At 43.7% G+C, this 23,533-nt stretch overlaps 1 protein-coding gene across 1 annotated transcript in view; it reads left to right on the top strand.

Annotated features, from left to right (window-relative positions):
* The window catches only part of UNC80 (unc-80 homolog, NALCN channel complex subunit), a 303,637-nt gene that overhangs the window by 12,248 nt on the left and 267,856 nt on the right, over nt 1–23,533 (top strand). The window contains exons 5-8 of the mRNA XM_058184775.1: nt 1,247–1,370; nt 3,315–3,388; nt 4,845–4,984; nt 17,245–17,506. Of these exons, the coding sequence (XP_058040758.1) occupies nt 1,247–1,370; nt 3,315–3,388; nt 4,845–4,984; nt 17,245–17,506 (600 nt within the window). The remainder of the gene's footprint in view (nt 1–1,246; nt 1,371–3,314; nt 3,389–4,844; nt 4,985–17,244; nt 17,507–23,533) is intronic.

The raw sequence follows: 23,533 nt of genomic DNA, 5'->3' as shown, positions 1-23,533 counted from the left end.
GATATTCTTGCATTATCTCTATAATTGAGGGGTGACTACTGTTGCTCCTTCCTTATTATCCAAACTTTTTATTTTTTTATTTTGTCAAACACAACAATATATATTAATATAAGCATAAAATAACCACACAGATTGAATACAACCAAAGGGAACATCAGGACAGGAACGGTAGGCACATTGGTGCTCTTATGCACTCCCCTTACAGACCTCTTAGGAATGGGGTGAGGTCAACAGTAGACAGTCTTTGGTTAACTAGTCATCATCTTCATACAAGACCCTGTTTACTTCTCCTTGGGCTCATTCATATTACTCATATGGAGACTGGAAAGCTTAAATTCAAGTCTTCAAAGCATGCTGAAGATTATGAAAAAGGCCATGAATTGTTCTCTGTTTTTCCTCTAAAGATGACTCATTCTTTTTCCTACAGAGCCTTAGTCATAGTTGAGGCATTTAAAGTGACAAAATACCTTTAGCGCTTCTGATCATGCTTTCTGTTTCTGGTTTGGAGGGTGAAGGCTACGCAACACGGCCGTGTTCACATGGCACAATTAGCAGTGCCAGGATGTCCATAAACTTCCAGCAATTACTGTACCCCTTAAGTAATTTGTTTTAATTCCAAACACATTGAGGCTAAAATAAAGACTTCCAAAGTTGTCTTTTTGAGTCCTAAAGAGGTTCACAAAAGTGGGTCTTTTATAGCTATTCTATCTCGGCTATTGTTCTGGCTTCTTCTCCTTCATTGGAGCTGCATAGGAGATTAAAAAGGGCAAAAAAGACTGAGATGAACACCAATTCCATGAAACTCTAGTGGCAATAGTGGTCCCATACCTCCTTTCATTTTTTATCAAAAAAGTATTGCCTTCCGGGGGATAATATTGCCTGTACTGAAAAGAATTTACCAAAATATGAACATTACAGGATCCACAGATTTTTTCTTTATTGGACAATATAACTAAAGTAGAGGAGGGAGAGATGGTGGAGTAATCTTGCTTCATCTTAATGTTTAATTTTTGCTTAAATTTTAATTAATTACAGTATTATATACTGTAATTATATTATCCAATTAAAAGACTAGCTAACCTGGCCTTTTGCTAAGGTCAGATTAGCACTTTATCTGAGTGCTAATTTGGCACCATAAATAGCATATATGTGGGAAAAAAATTAACCAGTTTTAGAACTGAAAATTTTACACATGTATCCTTTTTCCTTAGAATAATTCAGCAATTTGCTGTATTCTTATTTTTAGGAATCTGATCTGACCTTTCGTCTTGCCAGTGGTCTTGTCATTTGGCAGCCAATGTGGGAACATAGACAGCCAGAAGTCACTGCCTTTACTGCACTAGTTAAACCCATCAGGAATATAATCACAGGTTTGTGTGTTTTTATATGTGTGTGTGCATGTGTGTGTGCATGTATATATGAGCGCACACTAAAAGAAGTTCTTTTCCATCTATATGCACACTATAGTTATTATGACTGTTGAATCAGTTTTATCTGCAGGCTTTTTTTTTGTTGTTGTTGTTGAAAAGATGGCAGTGAAGAGAGGCTTTCTGTGGCCTGTTTTTACAAACAGAATTCTTAGCACTAATAATCAAGCTATTCTGCTTCTCCATTTTTAATATATCTTTTCTTGGTAAAAAGAAAGAAGGAAAAATTGTTGAGCAAACAGTCTCCTTGGGTTTTTAAAAAATAAATCTAATCATAGAGGTGGATTGCAACTAGAGGATAAACTTGTGAGATTTTAAAATATAGGTGCCCTTTAAAATCTAAACTTCAGTCCAGAAGTGGGTTTCAGCAGGTTCTGACCGGTTCTTGAGAACCGGTAGCAATTTTGAGTAGTTCGCAGAACTGGTAGTAAAAATTCTGACTGCTCCCCCCACCATCTATTCTCTGCCTCCCAAGTCCCAACTGATCGGGAGGAAATGGGGATTTTGCAGTATCCTTCTCTTGGAATGGGGTGGGAATGGAGATTTTACAGTATCCTTCCCCGTCACACCCACCAAGCCACACCCACCAAGCCACACCCACAGAACCGGTAGTAAAAAAAATTGAAACCCACCACTGATTCAGTCACATTCTGAGGGTTATATGAGACTAAAGTACTAAATTACTTGACACGTTCCCATTCCTAGAATTTGACAGGGGGCATGTTTTACATTCTTTAAGTACTCATACTGATGGAATGAGTATAGCTTTGTTAAGAACCTTGGCAGAGTGAGATACTGTATGTGAATTCATTTGATTTAATGGTATAGTGGAATAACTGTATTCTATAATTCACTGATTTTAGCAGTAACATGGCGCTCTCTGGCCTGGTTACGCAATGAACTTCCAGAAATAAATACTGTCTTGGTTAGCTAATTAATGTTAAAAATGAATCAGAAAGGGGCCCCACATTTCACGCAAACAATGGGTTTTTCTTCAAATCCATTGCATGAGTAGGTAGGTAGCAGGTGAGCTTAAAGGACACAGGGCAAGATGAGGAGCACAGGTTCTGCCAATCTCTTACATGCTGCAGTATCTTCCATCCAAAGTAGCTGTCTTATTTAGCCCAATGATAGAGAAACATATGAAGGACCAAAAATGGGAAATATCGGGAGGCTATAAACCGCTGTCAAGGATTGTCCCAGCATCTTAAGTACAGTATTAATGATGTAATGCAGTGGTGGGTTGCTCCCGGTTCTGTCTGGTTCTTGCGAACCAGTAGTAAAAGTGGTGGGAGGCTCCACCCACCCACCCAGACATCATAATGGATGATCAATGCATGCGCAGAAGCTTCTGCACATGCACAGAAGCGCGCATGAGTGAAGCGCACGCACCTGCGCTTCCATTGTCAACCAGTAGTAAAGGTAAGTAGAACCCACTGATGTAATGTAACTTATAATCATAATAAAGATGTTTCCTAGCTTCACCCATAAAACAAAGACAAACGTCATATGCAGTGAGCCAATTTTTATTTTTTATGGTAATACTAATGAGGCCCAGAACGTATATCTAACAACTCCACTCCTAAAAATCCTAGTTACCATAAATCACTTCTTATAGATCTTTAAGAAGCTGAGAAGTGCACCTAACAATTTTAACTCTGATCTCACCCATAATACTTTCTGCCCAATATTTACAATAAGATGTAATTAGATTTAGAATCCATAATTTTCAATTCTCCGATATATAGTTCTATATTGATTAAAGGGGATAACTAGTTACTCATATATGATTAAGAAGAGTGGGTCATTTAAAGTATAGTCTGCTGTCAAAATTGCTAAAGCTTGATTCATGAAGCTTCTGTACTAACAAACTGTTGAATTTGCCAGCAAAGAGGAGTTCTCCAATCAAAAACCAGGGTCTTACATGTGAATCACCTAATTTGGATGCTGGGCATACAGAGGTAATCACTGATGCTATATTGTTTTGGGGGGAGTAATAGGAATCAATGGTGGGAGCAGGGTAAGCAGACAGAAAAATGCTTCCAAACAGAAGTTGCCACCTGGGCTTGTGATTAAGTATACATTAAAAATGGTAGTTCTATTGTAGCCATTGGCAGAAAATTCAGTAAAATGTCCCTGTATAAATAGATATTGAAATTGGAACTGCAATATCTACCAAAAAGGGGGTCATTTGTGTAACCAATCTGCATCTTATTGGTTCCTTGGCTTTCTCCATGAGCCACCTTTTGCTCCTGGCTTACTGAAAGGACCTCCTGACACCAGGAAATGTGAAATAGATTAAGCAAGTCGGCCCTCCCTGCTACCAAGAACTGAAGATTTCGGGAAAATTGCACACAATTCATGTTGAGGTGCCTTTAAGTTGAGGTGCTGAAGAACTATAAACTATTTCAATCAGTGCCTGAAGGTTTCCTGGGCATTGAGTATTTGTTTTATTTTTGTTTTACCACTTGTGTTTTGTTGCACCTAGGATGGCTATTTTTCATCTAGGTTATATTATCTCAGAGTGCAGATGAAGGGCTTATAGCACAGAATGCCCTGCTGTCATAGCGGTAGGAAACTTGGCACTCATATGCGCCAGTGTCCCTGCAGCAATTCCTTTGAGGCTTCCAGGCTCTGTAGCTGACATTAAAACAAACAGATAAATAAATGGGAAGCTGGAATGCTGCAAAACACAATAGCCATCAATAGCATCATCTCAAGCATTCTTAGAAAATAGCAATATGTTTAGCAATAAAAAAATGATTGACTGCACCCCATTGCGTGGCCTGCAAGCATCTCCACCTAGCCAGAAAAAAGGAACAAGCTAACCTGGACTTATTAGGAAACATCCTATGAGGGTGGAGGGGATGAGAGAGGGCAAGCTTCCTACCTGGCCTTCCTGTAGAAATTTGTGACTGGTCATGCCTGCTGCCTCTTTATGAATAGGTAGTCCTTCTACAACAACCATTGTATGGCATGTTTACAATATGTCCCCCCCATCAGAAAAAAAATGAGTGTTTGCATATTTTATTTAAAAATGGCATTCTTTTGATGGTTTTGTTCTTTAAGTGACATATAATATAACCATTCAAAATACAACAGATTATTTGAGTTTTACCTGCTGTTGGAAGTGATATAAGTGTGATGTAATCATCCCAGGGAGAACTGGGACTTGATGTACAATACCTACACATTATTGTCTTTCCATGTCTCATCATGCCCATTTGTTTTCATTCCAGAAGCTCTAAAAATAATTTCAATTTATTTCTAAGACTGGGAAATGCGATTTTTCTTCCATCCTAACTTACAGAAACTTTCAAGACAATATCTGAGGGTTTTCTTGCTTGAATTAGTAGTCACAACAGTATTGAGTCCCTGGGCATCTACACAATCTGCATTTTAACCTTGTTTCTTCCTGGTCTGCAGATAGTGTATGAATCAACAGAATCAGACTCTGTTCCACCAAGACGAGCCTTTCTGGGCTGCCACCGTGGAAATTCCATTGATGGAAGCATCTCACCCCAAGGCTCCCAAGAGAAAGGAACCCCCTATCCTAGGTAGGCATTCTTCTGCAAGATTGAAATTTGTCAGTTTCAATACAATTAGTTTAGCACAGGGTAATTTACGAAATCTTCCATTAAAGAGAACCAGTTTGGTGTAATGGTTAAGGCACACGGATAATTTTGTGCTCCTTTACTTTCCTTTATTCTAATCATCTTTCTCTCCAAAAGTCCCACTGGAAACCCTAAGATTGTAACATGTTTAAAGTTTAAGTTTTTCACAGCCGTTTTTCATTTTGAGCACAGATTGACGTAGTACAGTAATACAGCTGTATCCAGCCAAGGGTCCTGCCAGGGGTATTGGACTATAATACTTATACTCCTCAATCCCCTAGCCATTGTGCAATTGTCGTCTTGGACACCTAAAACACTTTGTCATACTTGAAAGCAGTGGTGGCATTCAACCAGCTCTCATCACTTCGGCTGAACCAGTTGTTAAATTGCTGACTGGCCCTGCCCCACCTGGCGTCTCCTCCTGGGCATGCGCATAGGAGGAGGTGAGCGCGCAGGGTCTGGCGTCCCTGGGTACTGCTTGCTGAATGCTGCCCTTCACCTAGGACGCCAGGCCAGCCCTCGCAGGCTTGGAGCCTCCTGTGTGCACGCCCAGGGGGTGGGGCCAAGGTGGCAGCGCAAATCTAAGGGTGGCCCGGGTACCTCTCTGCTCCGCTCGCTGGCCTTTCCCTGGGACCGCAATGTGGGTGCAGGAAGGAAGAGGGCATGGGACTCAGGGGGCTTCTGCAATAGGAGATTGCAAGCCGCAGGGCTCTGGGGGCGATGTGGAAGGCGTGCAGCTTCTGGCATGGCAGGGGGGGCAGGGGGGCGGCGGAAGCTTACCTGATTTCCAGCTCCATCGCCTTTCTCCGTCACGTTTCTTATGCAGGGAAACAAAAGGTTGTGGGATTAAAAATAAAGTGCAATCAATCAATTTCAACTTCTCACAAAAGAGAAAAATCCCACAAACTTTCGTTTTCCTGCACATGATAGCAAGAAACGCTATGGAGCTGGAAATCAGGTAAGCAAAGAAGTGCTTGGGAAAAGTGAGGGCTTCTGGCGGGTGGTGAGTGGGGCAAACTCTTCTCCCTGCTGCATCTCCTTCCCTCGTGTTGTCTGCTCCATTTCCCATTTCTACATTGCAGTGCAGCTGCCGGGTCCACTTTGATAGCGAAGGGTGGGGGGGATAATTTGCTTGGTCAAACTAACCCAGCAGTCTCTCCTATACTGGGATCAGCTTCGATCAGGTCACTCAGTGGATCCGTTGGTGGCAAACAAAACAGCACGCCTCTTCCTGCTAGGAAGCGCGCAAATGGGGTGCACCCGGGCCGCTTGGAGAGAGAGAGCAAGAGAACTCTCCAATCTCTGTGTGTATGTGTGTAGCTTTTATTTTCTCCCCCTCTTCTCCCTTCCGGTTTCTTTTTTTCTTAGAAACAAAGGAAGTGCGGTGGGGGGGGGGGGGCGTTTGTCCCAAAAAGCAAGACCACAAAGTTAAAAGAACAGCTTTTGAAATCCTTAAAAAGTTACAATGCTGACCCTGGGCCAGCAATTTCTTTTTTTCTTTTGGGAAAAAAACAAGCAGCATGTATCTGAGCAAGCATCCCTGGCTCTTAATAAGGGTGACATTTAAAAGTTGGGGGGGAGGGGAAGTCGCCTTCTCCCCTAAGAAATAAAAGGGAGGGGAAAGAAGGAAGGAGATGGGAATAAAAAGGAGAGAAGGAGGAAGTGGGGAGGGAGGGAGGAAGAAAGGAAGATTATAATGAGAGACATTGAGGGTCTGAGATAAATCCTGCCTTAGCACTTGGCTACCAGTAGCCCTACTGCCTTTTGACATGTGGCTTCTTGGGGGTGCATTTTGGAGAAGTGTCAAAGAAATGCTAAAAGGGCAATCATTTTGGGATTAAATTTCAAATGAAATTGGGTCTTCAGGGTAAGGGGACATGAAGAACTTTCAACTGCAGGATTCTAAAAATCTTATTAAAATGATTGTTTAGAGGCAGCTCAGTTCCAGAGGGAGCAAAAGAGATAGGGCCCCAATGAGGGTCTTAGCTATTTAGCTCAGGAATAACAGAATAATCGAGTTGAAAGAGACTTTGGAGGTCTTCTAGTCCAACCCCCTGCTCAGGCAGGAAAACTGAGCATGCCAAAATCTGAGTAGAGAGCCTGGGAAAGATGTCAGAATAACAGAAGGGACCTTGGAAGGGACCTTGGAGGGGTGAACCCTATACCATTTCAGAGAAGTGGCTGCCCCATCTCCTCTTGAAAACCTCCATTGTGGAAGCACCCAGAACTTCTGGAGACAAGAAGTTCTATTGGTTAATTTCTCTTACTGTCAGGAAGTTTTGCCTTAGTTTTAGGTTGCTCCTCTTTGTTCAGTTTCCATCTATTGCTTTTTGTTTTGCCTTCTGCTTCTTTGGAAAATACATTGCCCCCCTCCCCTTTCTTTCTGGCAGCCCCTTAAAAACCTTTTGCCTATCACACTCTTGAGCAATGCATGTGAGCCATTTCTATCTTTCAGTGGTCTGTGGTATGTGCTATGGTATGTGAAAAAAGATGAACAACATTTTTACAGAACTGTAGATATGTTTATTTATTTATTTATCACATTTCTATACCGCCCTTCTCCGAAGACTCAGGGCGGTTTACAGCCAAGATAAAATCACACAGAAACAAGCGTTAAGAACATTATTAAAAATCTAATTCAAAATTGGCCCAATAATTTTAAAAACTAATAAAATATAAAATAAACCCTAATAAAACCACCCATGTTAAAATTGTGATTAGGCCAACCCTGCACGATGGAAAAAGAAAGTCTTAAGCTTGCGCTTAAAGGTCCAGAGGTCAGGGAGTTGGTGTAGCCCCAGAGGTAGCTCATTCCACAGGGCAGGAGCCCCCACAGAGAAGGACCTCCCCCTGGGAGCCGCCAGTCGGCATTGTTTGGCTGACGGCACCCTGAGGAGGCCCTCCCTATGGGAGCGCACAGGTCGATGGGAGGTTATTGGTGGCAGTAGGCGGTCCCATAAGTAACCTGGTCCCAAGCCATGGAGCGCTTTAAAGGTGAGAACCAACACCTTGAATTGCACCCGGAAGACCACCGGTAACCAGTACAGTTGCGCAGGAGAGGTATTATATGGGAGCTACGAGACACTCCCTCTACCCCCCCCCCGCGCAGCCGCATTCTGGACCAGTTGGAGCCTCCTGGTGCTCTTCAAGGGGAGCCCCATGTAGAGAGCATTGCAGTAGTCCAGGCGGGAAGTGACGAGGGCATGAGTGACTGTGCATAAAGAATCCCGGTCCAGGAAGGGACGCAACTGGCGAATCAGACGCACCTGATAAAAACCTCCCCTGGTGGCGGCTGTCAAATGCTCTTCCAGCGACAACCAGGAGAACGCCTAAGTTGCGAACCGTCTCCCTGGGGGCCAACAACTCGCCCCCCACAGTCAGCAATGGAACTAGCTGACTGTGCCGGGATGTTGGCATCCACAGCCACTCAGTCTTGGATGGGTTGAGTCGAAGTCTGTTCTTCCCCATCCAGACCCGTACAGCCTCAAGGCACCGGGACATTACTTTGACGGCTTCATTGGGGTGGTTCGGGGTGGAGATATATAGCTGAGTATCATCAGCATATAGTGGCAACTCACCCCAAAACCACGGATGATCTCCCCCAGAGGCTTCATATAAATGTTGAACAGAAGCAGCGAGAGAACTGACCCCTGTGGCACCCCACAAGTGAGGTGCCTTGCAGTCGATCTCTGCCCTCCTGCCAACACAGTCTGCGAACGGTCGGAGAGGTAGGAGGAGAACCACCGAAAAACGGTGCCCCCCACTCCCAAACACCCCAACCGCCGCAGAAGGATAGCATGGTCGATGGTATCAAAAGCCGCTGACAGATCTAATAGGACCAGGACAGAGGAACAACCCCTGTCCCGAGCCCTCCAGAGATCATCAACCAATGCGACCATGTTGAGGCCGGGTGTGACAAGGAATGACTGGGAGAGGAGGGGCCAGGTGAAGCACCCCTTAATATGAGTGACATTGAATTAGCCACGCCCACCCAGTCACATGACCACCTAGCCACACTGACAGAATCTGTTGTTAAATTATTTGAATCCCACCACTGCTTGAAAGGCTGAACAGAAAATATTTCATTCATAAAATACTTTAAAAAAAGGAAAGAATAGTTCATTTTGTATGAACTGAGGAACTTCTTTATATAGAGAGCCTGAAACGAAATACATCTAAGTGCTTAATTTCCTGCCCTGATCTAGCCAGTGGATGCCTTATTTGATAGGACAAATGTGTGACCAACCCTGTTTATCAACCAGGATCCATAGTTAACACAATGTTATTGATGAAATTGTTGAAATGTGGCACCTATAGCTTACTAGTGAGAAGTCAAAAGGCTGATTGTGCCTTACATATACAGATGGTTAAAAAGAAACAGGAAATCAAAATTGGTATTTTCTATGTATTGGGTTCTTTCCCTCCTCAGATATGCAGGTTCAAAATAGAGCAAGTATTCAGTGTCTGAAACTGAGCTGGGTGGTCACTATGGCAATGAAGCTGCAGGCAGGGTCTCTAACCTGCGTCATTAATTTCTCTTCATTTGCTGAACTCATTGATCACTCCAAACGGAACTGGAGAGGTGTTATATGGGAGCTACGAGACACTCCCTCTATCCCCCGCAGCCGCATTCTGGACCAGTTGAAGCCTCCTGGTGCTCTTCAAGGGGAGCCCCATGTAGAGAGCATTGCAGTAGTCCAGGCGGGAAGTGACGAGGGCATGAGTGACTGTGCATAAAGAATCCCGGTCCAGGAAGGGACGCAACTGGCGAATCAGACGCACCTGATAAAAACCTCCCCTGGTGGCGGCTGTCAAATGCTCTTCCAGCGACAACCAGGAGAACGCCTAAGTTGCGAACCGTCTCCCTGGGGGCCAACAACTCGCCCCCCACAGTCAGCAATGGAACTAGCTGACTGTGCCGGATGTTGGCACCCACAGCCACTCAGTCTTGGATGGGTTGAGTCGAAGTCTGTTCTTCCCCATCCAGACCCACACGGCCTCCAAACACCGGGACATCACCTTGACGGCTTCATTGGGGTGGTCCGGGGTGGAGATGTATAGCTGAGTATCATCAGCATATAGATGGCAACTCACCCCGAAACCACAGATGATCTCCCCCAGTGGCTTCATATAAATGTTGAACAGGAGCGGCGAGAGAACTGACCCCTGCGGCACCCCGCAAGTGAGGTGCCTTGCAGTCAATCTCTGCCCTCCTGCCAACACAGTCTGCGAGCGGTCAGAGAGGTAGGAGGAGAACCACCGAAAAATGGTGCCCCCCACTCCCAAACCCCCCAATCGCCACAAAAGGATACCATGGTCGATGGTATCAAAAGCCGCTGACAGATCTAATAGGACCAGGACAGAGGAACAACCCCTGTCCCGAGCCCTCCAGAGATCATCAACCAATGCGACCATGTTGAGGCCGGGTGTGACAAGGAATGACTGGGAGAGGAGGGGCCAGGCGAAGCACCCCTTAATATGAGTGACATTGAATTAGCCACGCCCACCCAGTCACATGACCACCTAGCCACACTGACAGAATCTGTTGTTAAATTATTTGAATCCCACCACTGCTTGAAAGGCTGAACAGAAAATATTTCATTCATAAAATACTTTAAAAAAAGGAAAGAATAGTTCATTTTGTATGAACTGAGGAACTTCTTTATATAGAGAGCCTGAAACGAAATACATCTAAGTGCTTAATTTCCTGCCCTGATCTAGCCAGTGGATGCCTTATTTGATAGGACAAATGTGTGACCAACCCTGTTTATCAACCAGGATCCATAGTTAACACAATGTTATTGATGAAATTGTTGAAATGTGGCACCTATAGCTTACTAGTGAGAAGTCAAAAGGCTGATTGTGCCTTACATATACAGATGGTTAAAAAGAAACAGGAAATCAAAATTGGTATTTTCTATGTATTGGGTTCTTTCCCTCCTCAGATATGCAGGTTCAAAATAGAGCAAGTATTCAGTGTCTGAAACTGAGCTGGGTGGTCACTATGGCAATGAAGCTGCAGGCAGGGTCTCTAACCTGCGTCATTAATTTCTCTTCATTTGCTGAACTCATTGATCACTCCAAACGGAACTGGAGAGGGTGTTGCCTAGCAACAAGCAGGAACAGAATAAATGTTGTTTGCTCTACTTACTGATCCAGCTTTTATACAATTATTTCTGCCCTTGAAGATAAAATTCAAATAATCATTACATCCTGGCCTTTGGGGAAAGTGTGCAATCACTAACTCAGTGAGCTTAGTGTGCAATTAAAATTAAGTCGAAAAAAATTGTACATTTTAAAAATTGCTGTAAGAAAGAAGGGAAAAGAGAAACTGAAGTGGAGAAGCAGGGAGGAGAGGAACAAACATAATTTAGAAAAAAACAACAAAACTGACTAACCAAATGACTTCCAGACCTACTTTGTTGTATTTAATGCAGGAGACAGATCAGAGCTATTGCTAAAAATGAAGCCAAGACTTTTCCCAGAATTCCTGAGGAATTACATAATAACTTGCTACTTGTACTAACAGAGGCGTGTTACCTGGTTGCTTGTGTCCCATAGAGAGAAGAAAATCAAAATATATGCCAATGATAAAGCTGCAAGTCAGGAAGATTAAAACTTTCATCATCATGTAACTGCTTAATTTAGATACATAAACTGTAGGAATTTGTCCTTGCCATATACAATTTCTTAATATCCTACCTATCTCTTTGAAATAACATAAAGATATTTACCTAGAAATGCTGCTGAGTAAATATAACAATTTGAAGTAATATAAATGTTTACAAAATTTATTTCTTCCAGTAATTTTGCTAATTTTTCTTTGAACTAATATATTTACAAGAACACATGAAAAATCTGATACGTTTACAAGAACACATGAAAAAAGTTTCACTGAAATAATTATTTGTAGATTTAAAAGAATTCAAGCAAATAAGTGGAATGCTAATTTTTATAAATTTCAATAGAAACTTAATAGAGTTTGTAAGAAGCATAGAAGTATATGACAAAGCATTGTATATCAATAATCTACTTGTTGACTGTTCAAAGTTGCAACAGTACTGAAGAAGGAGAATTTATAACCAGTCCTCAAAGTTCTGACCATTTCAGCATACTTTTGGTCATATGATTGTGATTCAGCCACTTGGCAACTGGCTCACACTTACAACAGTTATAGCATCCTCTGGGCTCATTACTCCCATTTGAGACTTTTCCTGCTGGCTTTGCACAAGCAAAGTCCATGAGGAAGCCAGCAGAAGGCTCCAGTCCTGCTGCTGTTTCTCCTGAGGGATTGCATACTCCATTGCAACCCCTACCTGCCTGCACTGTAATGCACACCTACCTGCAGATCCACCCGCATAGCGCCTGAACACCCCTCCATACACACACTTCTTGTATGGGACTCCTGCCTCTTTCTTCTTAACGATCACACAGTTCTGGGATTACATGGCAATGGGGACTGCTGTGATTGCCATCACTAAGCAATGTAGTCATGTGACATTGTGCTTTATGTCCACATTGCTTAGCAACAGAAATTCTGGTCTCAATTGCCATTGTAACCTAAGGACTAAATGAATTTGGCATGCTGTTCAATTAACTGAATACTCTGTTAAATTGCCAAATAGTACAATGATAACAATAGTTCTTATTTTCATAGTTTTAATACTAACTATTCTTTATTTTAAAAATGCTTAATAGTGAATAAATAAGGTATGAGGCATAATATTAGGAAGAAAATACATTAATTTCTTCAATATTGACTAAAATCATTATGTATTTTATCCTGGTAATCCTTAATAGTAGAAATAAGATGACATTGTTGTAACAAAGTTCTATCTAGGGTGTATAGGAAATAGATAACATTTTTATCATATTGCTATAATGCATGTTATAGCAATGCATTCATTTGTACCGTGGACCACAAATTTGTAGTTGTCTTGAGAAACATTTTTTTTTCTGCACAAGGCATGTCAGAAATTAGAACATTGAATGTAATTATTTCAATCAACAGTAATTTATCTGATCTTTCAACTTGCTCAAATAGCCTTTACTGAACAATTGATTAGGTAATTGATTAGGTATTTGGTTACAGGGGCATAATAGGAATCGTTCTTATTTAGCACAACTAAACGTTTTGTACAATTCTGATGGAGGTACCGTATATACTCGAGTATAAGCCGAGTTTTTCAGCACGTTTTTTGTGCTGAAAAGCGGCCCCCTCGGCTTATACTCGAGTCTACGTCTCGATGTACTTTTAAAAGATACTGTATTTTTGATAGATGTCCAGCAGGGGGCGCTGCATAATAAAAATGAGCGCCGAACATTTTGCACTTTTGCACTTTTATTGTTTTTCGTTCAAATAAATATTCATGTTATTTTACTTGGCTCTATCTTTATTTTTTACATTGACCAGTAGCTGCCTCATTTCCCACCCTAGGCTTATACTCGAGTCAATAGTTTTTCCCAGTTTTTTTGTGGTAAAATTAGGTACCTCGGCTTATATTCGGGTCGGCTTATACTCGAGTATATACGGGTAATTTAAAATGTCTGCCTAAAGGTTCCTTAGTTTTCTTCCCCAAATAGTCTCACTGTTACATCTTTCTTACATTTTTGTTTCTCTGTGAAATATAATATCTGCGTATTTAACTTACATTCTATTTATAAGGGAAAATTTTCAAACTTTCTTTCATCTGTATATCAGTTTGCATCTTTTTCGTAAAAGCGGATCCTTTAACAAATCATATAGTAGCCAGAAAAAAATGAGATGACTGTTTCTTACCATAGTCACAATGAATACTTATATTTATTCAGCCATTCAATGTGTGAGATGTGAATAAATAAATGTTGAAAACAAGGTAGTTTTCTAGCGTAGATCTCCAAGCATGCATAGAATGGCATATTCAGGGTAAATTTGGGCTCCAGGTGCTTGTGACATACTGGCTGAAATGTACCACATTGACTAGTATTGTCCATACCATCAGAGAGTATTACATAGTACATAGATACAACAAAATTTGGTAACCTGCTTTGTAGCTTTTCTATCATAGTAAAAAGAATTGTGTGAAAGCTCTGATCAAAACCATACGGAGAACAGAGATCAAATCTATGGACTTAAGTGGTGATAACTAAGCCTTTCAGATAATTAAAACTTGGAATAAAAGAGTACATTGTAAACAGCATTAATTAATGAAAAGAAATGAAAATAGATTTGTTGAGCATCTGTGAAACTAATAAAAAGGAAAGATGTAATAGATCTGAATGAAGTGGCATTCAGAAATACATGCTAGGTAATGAAGGTGTTTGTGTAATTATGGGGGGAAGTGTTAAAATCTGTGTTAGAAAATATGAATTACTGTCATCTAGATTGTTATGGGAGCGTATGAAAACAGGAATCCATATGTCAGTGATACTCGCATGATATGCTGCAATGAATTGTGATAATAGAAGAACCAGACCTGAGCAACATTGTGAGTGAATGTGTTCTAGGGGAAAATGCATTGCTAGTGTCATGAATGGATGGGCAGGTTCAAGATGATAGCATTCAGAAAATATGAACAGGCCATTTGAAGACCCTCCAATGAATGGTGACTATTTGATGAGTTTCTCTTTAGTTTCAAATACATAGTCTAAACATAACTCTGTGTTTAAGTACATATAGGAAGAGGAGATATAAAACTAAAAGCATTATTGATTAAATTGTTTGTGACGACTGACCAAGAGAATTAATGAAGAATTCAAGAGTGCTCAGAGGTTTGGAATGTGTGGAAGACAATTTTATTGCAGTGTTGAGAATGGATTTTGGAGGGAAATGAAAAATAAAGGGAAGGAAAAAACTGGAAGAAACAAGAGTGAAAGGAAAACTCCAGGGATGGAGTTCTTTATGTTAGGTCTGTGGTTACAACAATATAATTTTATATATTTGTATAAAAGTATTAGAAGATAGGTTTGTCTCCTGTCAGAATGACTGGAAAGCAGGCAATAAAGAAAGAAGATATGAAAGCTACCTGGAATGGAGTGAAAAAAAATGAAGCAGGTTGCCCCATAATTATGTGGAGCTAATGAGAAGGATGAATATGTTTGGTGGCATGGTAAAATGAAAGAAAGAAACTGAACTTATATATAGTATATCTGCAAAAAGCAGAATGAAAGAAAGAAATTTGTACCTTGTGTAAAGAGAAAGGGTAACAGCGGAAAATGTAGTAAGAGAAAAGAATGGTTAAGGCTAAAAGCAGAAAAAAGGCAAATTCGTTTTGTAGGGAATGAAGCATTGTTTTGTAAGTGGGTGAATGGCCTAAACAAGGAGCCACCAGCAGAGTGAACAAAATTCAAAGAAAGTAAAGTGATTAAATTATCGAAGTGGAGGAATGCCTGAGGAAGTATACTGTGGAAATACGTTAGAGTAAAACTACAAATGTCAGCAATAAACCTGATGAAAAATAATATATGCTGTGAACATTTTGAAAAACGATTATGATAAAAGTACAGATACCATTATTGGAAAATGTTAAAATATGGATATGGTTTGTTTACAAGACCATATCTATCCCTGACAATTGGAATAATTTTCCTGTGGTATTATTAGGGTTCATATAGGTGTGCAATTTCAGTTAAAACTGACAAAACCAAACTAGATTACGGTAGCACTTAGAGGATCCTTGTTAGAATACAAATGCTCTCGAAAGAGTATTTTTCAGTATACATAATTTTACCATTTAACATATTTTTCATTAAAGATACAAATAGTGTTGAAAGCAGTAATCCATTAACTGGTAGGAGAAGCATTGATGCACCAATGAAACGTCAAATGAATTTATAGAGATATGGATGATTAATCAGTTTTCAAACACACATGCTTAGAAGGAATGCCTACCACTAACTGCATTTACAAATGCACAAATATCTATTGCTACAGGCAAGATAATTGTAGAATAGAGTCCTACAGTTGGAAGGTCATAAACCTTAGCCTCCTATATACTGCAAGAAAAGCATCCTTGAGAGTTAGTTGTCCAGACTCTGCTCTTCAATATGAGCTGGAAAGTTAGTACAAAAAAGTAAAAAATTCTGACTGCAACTAAGCCAATTTTATTTTCACTGACTCCCAGAGTTGTTCTGTTCCTGAGATCAAGGAACATGTTTTAATCTATAAAGTTCTTCTGAACTTGGGACCATGTTATCTACAGGAATGCCTTTTCCCCAATTGTCCTCAGTGAATCCCAGGAAAAACTTCTGAGGCCTATTCTGGCACCTTTTGATGCTGAGAGCCTGAATAACCAGTATACAGGAATGGCCCTTTTCAGTGGTTGTCTTCCACCTCTGAAATTATTCTCCCGGTATGATGGTATTCTCTTTTAAGCCATTTTTGTTTGTCCATATTTTACTCAATTATTGATTTAATTTTAAATATATGTGTTGTTTAGAATCATTTAAAATACTCTGGTGGCTGCTGCTTGTATTATTTTATCGTTTCAGTGTAACAAATTTAAATTCTTGTGTTTTGTGCATTGTACATTTTCAAAAATTATGAGTTTATGTTGCTATAAGTATGGGCAGTATGATTGTGTTTAGATTCAATCTTACGAATCCTTTGCAGTGGGATTTTATCCCCAAACAGTGGTCCATGAGAGTATATTCCTAAAAAGTCAACAATTCTTTGGCAATCTAAGAAGAGTATACTAATGTGTAAATTTAAGACCAGTCCTTTGATTGTGATTGGGCCCTTGGTTTCTAAGTGCAATTTATAAGCTAGCACTTTCCAGAGTATCATGAAGACCTTCTGTCTGAAACTTAATTAATGTAATTATCACATACATCAAGGAGAATCTGAAATGTGTGCCCAGTGGAGATGGCAGAAGAATTGGGGAGGTTTTCATGGAATCCAGAGAGGGGCTGTTTCTTCCTTCTGAAACTTTCCCAACAATGCTGAGTTTTTAAATTCATGCTCAAGATCAGCTGGGCCCCTTTCATTCTTCTTCACTCTCCTAAATCTCAGAATAAAAGTGACATCTCAAATTAATCAGTTTGTGTTCCTTTTTTTCCTAAATAATAGGTTACCACATTTGGGGATTGTCTGTTAAGATCATGCTGATATTAACAACTCTATCCAGGATGAAGAAACAGATTGTTTTCTGGGGGACCACATCTTGATTGTTGCTTGATTCCTCAATTGATTGGATTAATGTGCTTCTTTTTCCTCTTTGTAACAGAGTGTCTTTGGTGATCCCACCATGCCAAAGGTCCCGCTATGCCACTTACTTTGATGTTGCTGTATTACGATGCCTGCTTCAGCCACACTGGTCTGAGGAAGGCACACAATGGTCCTTGATGTATTATCTCCAGCGGCTGCGCCACATGTTAGAAGAAAAGCCAGAGAAATCATTTGACCCAGAAGTCCCACCATTGCCAAGGCCACGCAGTAGTTCCATGGTGGCTGCTACTCCTTCATTAGTCAATACTCACAAAACACAGGTAAAATCAGGCAATTGGATGGCTAATAATTCCAGTTTTAAACATTAACACCTGGTCAAAAGTTCAGTTGCAAGTTAGGATTGAAATTCATGTTTAATTCTGTATTACTGAACAAAATACTCATTATTATCATTAAAGTTCTAGATATACATACTGAACTTTACTTATTGTAGATTGTTTATGCCTCTTTACTTTGGGGGTACTTATGCTAAAAGAACCTAAATAGTGAGAAACAAAAGATCATGGACATCATTATAATCATAAGCAAGCAGAGGAAGTATTTTTTTTTATTGAAAAAGTTTTACAAACTTTCTCCCCCCTTTTCCCCCCACCCCCCCTTCCCCCCTCCCCCCTCCCTTCACAACCCCCCCACCCCCCCAACTTCCCGGAACAAACACAAGGTATAGTTAAAAATAAAACAAACATATGCTAAAAAAATTTCCCTCCCAATTCAATTATACTCCTACAATTCTCATCAGTTCCTAACTTTCCCCAAAACAATCAGAAATAATACATCCTAATCATTCAAAGGCAGTCTGATAACTCTTAGTTTGATATCTACTTTGAATATAGTCAATCCATTTTTTCCATTCCTTTAAGTATCTTTCTTGCGTATTGTCTTTCAAAAAGGCTGAGATTTTTGCCATCTCAGCCAAATTGGCAACTTTCAATATCCATTCTTCTATTGTAAATACTTCTTTTTTCTTCCAATACTGTCCTATCAGTAATCTTGCCGCTGTTATTAGATTTAAAATCAATTTAGTCTCAATTACTGTACAGTCTGTAATAATTCCCAGCAGAAAAAATCGCGGCAGGAACTTTATCTTCTTTTTCAGAACATTTTGTAAAATCCACCAAATTTTTATCCCAAAGGCTACAATATCCTTACAAGTCCACCAAATATGAAAATATGTAGCATCATCACAATTTGGAATGTCATGAAGTTCTGCGCATGCGCAAGATGGCGGCGCCCTGAGGATCGGCGTCGGCGGTTTTCTTAGCTCCAACAGGATGGCAGCGCTCCTGGCCGCCTGCTTAACCGCTCATCCCCCGATGAGAAGATCTGAAGTTTCAGGCAGCCATGGGAGAGGTTTCCGGACCTCTTAAGCCCCACGGCTGCCAGGAACGGACCCGGGAAGGTGAGCAGCGGATGGCGGCGGCCATGTTGGTGGCGCCGATAGGGTGGTGAGCCGGCCTGTTTTCTACCTTGGTCGGGGATGTTGGGCCCTTTCCCTCGGCTGTGAATGCGAACTGCAGCGGAGGGGAAGTGGTGAATTGGAGCGGCAGCGGGTTTTTTTGGCGTTTGGAAAGCTTTTGCCTTTTTTCCATCTTCCGCTGCTGTCGTTTCCACTATGTGGCTTTGGCCATGAAGGCTTTACTGACTCATTTCTCTGCGGCCTTTGCTCATCCTGGTGGCCTTTTTGCGGCCTGCTATGGCCTGTTGCGGCCTCTATTTTCATCTGGGCATCCTTGTTTCCTCCCGTCCTTCGGCCCCTCGGGGGAGGCCTTGCCTTTTTGTGAGGCCTCTTGGAGGGTTTTTGGAGAGACTTGGAGAGACCTGGTCTCTGGAGCGAGCCGGACCTGGACATTCCAGGGGTGTTGGTGGTGGAGATGGAGTGACCCCTGGTGGGCATGGGCTGGACGAATCTGGTGCCGGTTATTGGAGGATTGCCTGAGGCCGGCAGAGAGTAAGACAATGGAGGTACTTTGGTCTGTTTCCTGGCCTGTTCTTTTCCCTGATACTGTGATATCATCGACAGTTTCCTGGCCTTTTGCGATCTTTATGGCCATATATTATGACTTTATGGGTCATCAGGAACTGAGAGGAGACTTGTCCGGGAACAGCAAACTTCATCGAGAGTGGACACGAAACACCAACCCCACCCTTTTTTCTCATGTTTAGGACTTGGCTTTGGACTACCTATCCTGGATTTAAGAACTTATATTTATTGGACCAAACTAAGATCTGGGTCCTGGATATTGACCAGGAGATTCATCATGACTGTCCATTGACCGGATTATTATACGTCCGTCCTTAACTGAGGACTAATTTTATATTATCATCTTAGCCAATTTCGAGATGGAGCTAGTCTTTTCGCCGATTTTATTATGCGATATTCCTCAATTGAACTCTTGCGCCTGCGAGGTGCCCCCGCCTCGCAGGAATGGCCCTCTACGTTACCGAGGGCCGGCCTCAATGACGGGTCTTGGGATCCACAGAGGTGGCATGCGCGTAGAAAGAACTTGTGGGGATTTTTAGATAGGGAACTTTTAAGGGGGGGGAGGGCAAGGGCGGGTGCTGGGGGTAGCCCGCCGAGGGAGGGGCCAGTCACTGCGCGTGTTTGCGGCGGGGTTTTAATAGGTCCGAAGGTTTCGGGGGAGGGTGAGGTTCCTGATGATAAGTGTGGTTCCATCTGTGTGGTTAGTGGGAGAGGCAGATATGGCGGGGGGGGGCCGTATCGAGAGTTGGGAGCACGTGTTCGATGTCTGAAAGCGATCACGTGCTCCGGCCCCTCAGTTCCTACCTGTTCCTCGGGCGGCCATGATCCTCAGAGCTTGGATCTTCGGTTGATGTTATCTAATGCCCGGTCCGTGGCTAATAAAGCTCCCCTGATTTGCGATCTTATTCAGGGGGAGTCCGCGGATCTTATGGGCATTACGGAGACCTGGTTGGGCCCAGAGGGGGGGGTTCCCCTTGTTGAGCTTTGCCCTCCAGGTTTCCGAGCATTTCATCAGCCGAGGGCCCAAGGTAGGGGTGGCGGGGTGGCGGTTGTCATTAAGGAAGATCTAGAGCCGAGGGAGGCCACTGTTCCTCAGATTGCCGGCTGTGAATCCCTCTATGTGAGGTGGGGCCATAGGAATCAGTTGGGCTTGTTGATCGCGTACCTGGCTCCTTGCTGCGTGACCACAGCCCTGCCCGAGCTGTTGGAGGTACTTGCCGCGGTGGCGGTTGAGACCCCCAGACTTATAGTCATGGGGGATTTCAACCTACCATCAGCTGGCTTGTTATCGACTGCAGCTCGGGAGTTCCAGGCTTCCATGACGGCCTTGGACCTGATTCGAGTAAATGATGGCCCTACACACATGGGGGGAGGCACGCTGGATTTGATTTATATCTCTGGACAGTGGTTAAATGATCTGGAGTTAGGTGATTTAGTAACAGAACCTATGTCATGGTCCGATCATTTTCTCCTTCGCCAAGACTTCGAACCGCCACTCACCATCGCGGGAGGCGGAACCTATCGTTGGTTCCGTCCCAGGCGCCTGATGGACCCTGAGAGGTTCCTGGCGGAGCTTGGGCCATTCCTGAGGATCTGGCCCACGGCACGACTGAGGAACTAGTCGCGGCCTGGGAACAGGCGCGGCTGGGGCCCTGGACCGTGTCGTGCCTTTGCGACCTCTGACCGGCGCAGATCTCGTCCGGCCCCTTGGTTCTCTGAGGGCTGAGGAGATGAAAGCCGGAGAAGCGCCTAGAGAGCACCTGGAGGTCCAGTCGTTCGAGCTGATCGGACACTAGTTAGGTCCTATTCTAGGACCTACCTGGTGGCAATGAGGGAGGCGGCGTTCTCGCCTCCACCCTCATTGCGTCGGCAGATAACCGCCCGGCCGCCCTGTTTGGGTGACCGCTCCTCCTTCATCAGGAGGTGCGGGATGACCCTTTGCAGGGACGTGCCGAGGAGTTTAGTGGTTATCTATACGATAAAATCGCTCAGCTCCAGGATGGTCTGGACCGAAATTGGGATGATCCAAGCGAGGGAGAGGAGGCACGTCTTGTTGGGCCTGTTTGGGATGAGTTTGACCCTGTGGCTCCGAGGGCGTGGACAGGTTGTTGGGGAGGCTTCACGCCACTACATGTTTACTGGACCCGTGTCCTTCCTGGCTGGTACTGGCCACTCAGGAGGTGACACGAGGCTGGCTCAGAGGATTATCAATGCTTCTTTGTTGGATGGGGTTTTCCCTGCCGCCTTGAAAGAGGCGGTGGTGAGACCCCTCCTCAAGAAGCCCTCTTTGGACCCAGCTATTTTGGGTAATTACCGTCCAGTCTCCAACCTTCGCTTTGTTGCGAAGGTTGAGTGCTGTGGCGCGACAGCTACCCCAATACCTGGATGAATCCGTCTATCTAGACCCGTTCCAGTCCGGCTTCCGACCCGGATACAGCACGGAGACAGCTTTGGTCGCATTGGTGGATGATCTCTGGAGGGCCAGGGACAGGGGTTATTCCTCTGCCCTGGTCCTATTAGATCTCTCAGCGGCTTTTGATACCATCGACCATGGTATCTTGCTGCGCCGGTTGGGGGGATTGGGAGTGGGAGGCACCGTGTATCGGTGGTTCTCCTCCTATCTCTCCGACCGGTCGCAGACGGTGTTGACAGGGGGGCAGAGGTCAACCGCGAGGTGCCTCACTTGTGGGGTGCCGCAGGGGTCGATTCTCTCGCCCCTTCTGTTCAACATCTATATGAAGCCGTTGGGTGAGATCATCAGTGGCTTCGGGGTGAGTTACCAGCTGTACGCTGACGACACTCAGCTGTACTTTTCCACCCCGGGCCACCCCAATGAAGTTGTTGAAGTGCTGTCCCGGTGTTTGGAAGCCGTACGGGTCTGGATGGGGAGAAACAGGCTCAAGCTTAATCCCTCCAAGACGGAGTGGCTGTGGATGCCGGCATCCCGATTCAGTCAGCTTCAGCCGCAGCTGACTGTTGGAGGCGAGTTATTGGCCCCAAAGGATAGGGTGCGCAACTTAGGTGTTGTTGTGACCCAGGTTCCTGGACCCGGACTCCTGGACTCGGATGATTCAGAAAGTGAGGGAGAAGACCTGGCCAGCCCTGCTTCTCTTGAGCCCTTTCCCTCCCTGGCACCCACTCAAAGGGAGGAGGAGGGGCCGGCAAAGCCTGATTCCATGGAGCCTCCTTCTGATTTGGCAACGCCCCAAGAACAGTTTTGGAGTGATGCAAGGTTACGTGGGCGTGATCGCGCGCGCAGCAGCGGAAGAGTTGGGACAAAGCCAAGTCATAATTGTCATGCAGTGACATCTGCAGAGACTATAAATAGGAGGCGGGACTTCCTGGTTTTTTGTCTTGGACAAAGTAATGAATTTGGGCGGGCAATCTGTATCAACGGAGGGAAGAATATATTCGTGAGTAATTCTGGCCTTATCTGTAATTTCCTTGTTATCTCCAGAAACTTGGCAGGCCCGTGGGTAGACGTAGCCAGGACATTTATATATATGTAAATAAATCAGAAAAGGAGGCCTCTGACTGACTCTTTGCTGGGAGTATTGGGGGAAGGGAAACAGAACAGGTGTCCTCCTGGATGAACGGCTGTCGTTTGAAGATCATTTGACGGCCGTTGCCAGGAGGGCCTTCCACCAGGTTCGCCTGGTTCGGCAGTTGCGCCCCTTCCTTGATCGGGATGCCTTGTGCACAGTCACTCACGCGCTTGTTACCTCTCGCTTGGATTATTGTAATGCTCTCTATATGGGGCTCCCCTTGAAGTGCACTCAGAGGCTTCAGTTAGTCCAGAATGCAGCTGCGCGGGTGATAGAGGGAGCTTCGCGTAGCTCCCACGTAACACCGCTCCTGCGCAGACTGCACTGGCTATCTGTGGCCTTTCGAGTGTTGTGTCTTTCCCGCCCTCAGAGCAGCCGGGGCCTTCTTATCTGCTCCCGAACACGGAGGAATGTATGCCTCTCGGCCCCAGTCCTGGCTCCATGCCCAGACAAACTGCAGAAGAAGGAGCACCTCCCGGCCCCAGCCCTGACTCCATGCCCAGGCAAACGGAGCAGCTAGACCTCCCTCCTCCACAGCATGTGAGCCTGAGGAGGATTTATTACCAACAGCTGATTGGGTGACCCTCGCATCAGAAGATTGGATAGGCGGAGGCAACAGAAGGAAGGAGGCAGGCCTTAATGAGTGCTGAGTCATGGAGCCACACCCCATGGCCTATATAAAGGATCTGCTTTCTGGCAGTCTCTGAGTCAGGCAAAGTCGAACTTATCTTGCTGAAGTCACTTACTGGTCTCCTGCCTGC

Source organism: Ahaetulla prasina, chromosome 1, assembly GCF_028640845.1.
Source record: "Ahaetulla prasina isolate Xishuangbanna chromosome 1, ASM2864084v1, whole genome shotgun sequence".
Classification (NCBI taxonomy): Eukaryota; Metazoa; Chordata; class Lepidosauria; order Squamata; family Colubridae; genus Ahaetulla; species Ahaetulla prasina.
Note: the sequence above shows the minus strand (reverse complement) of the source record. Positions and strands in the feature narration are given on the sequence as shown.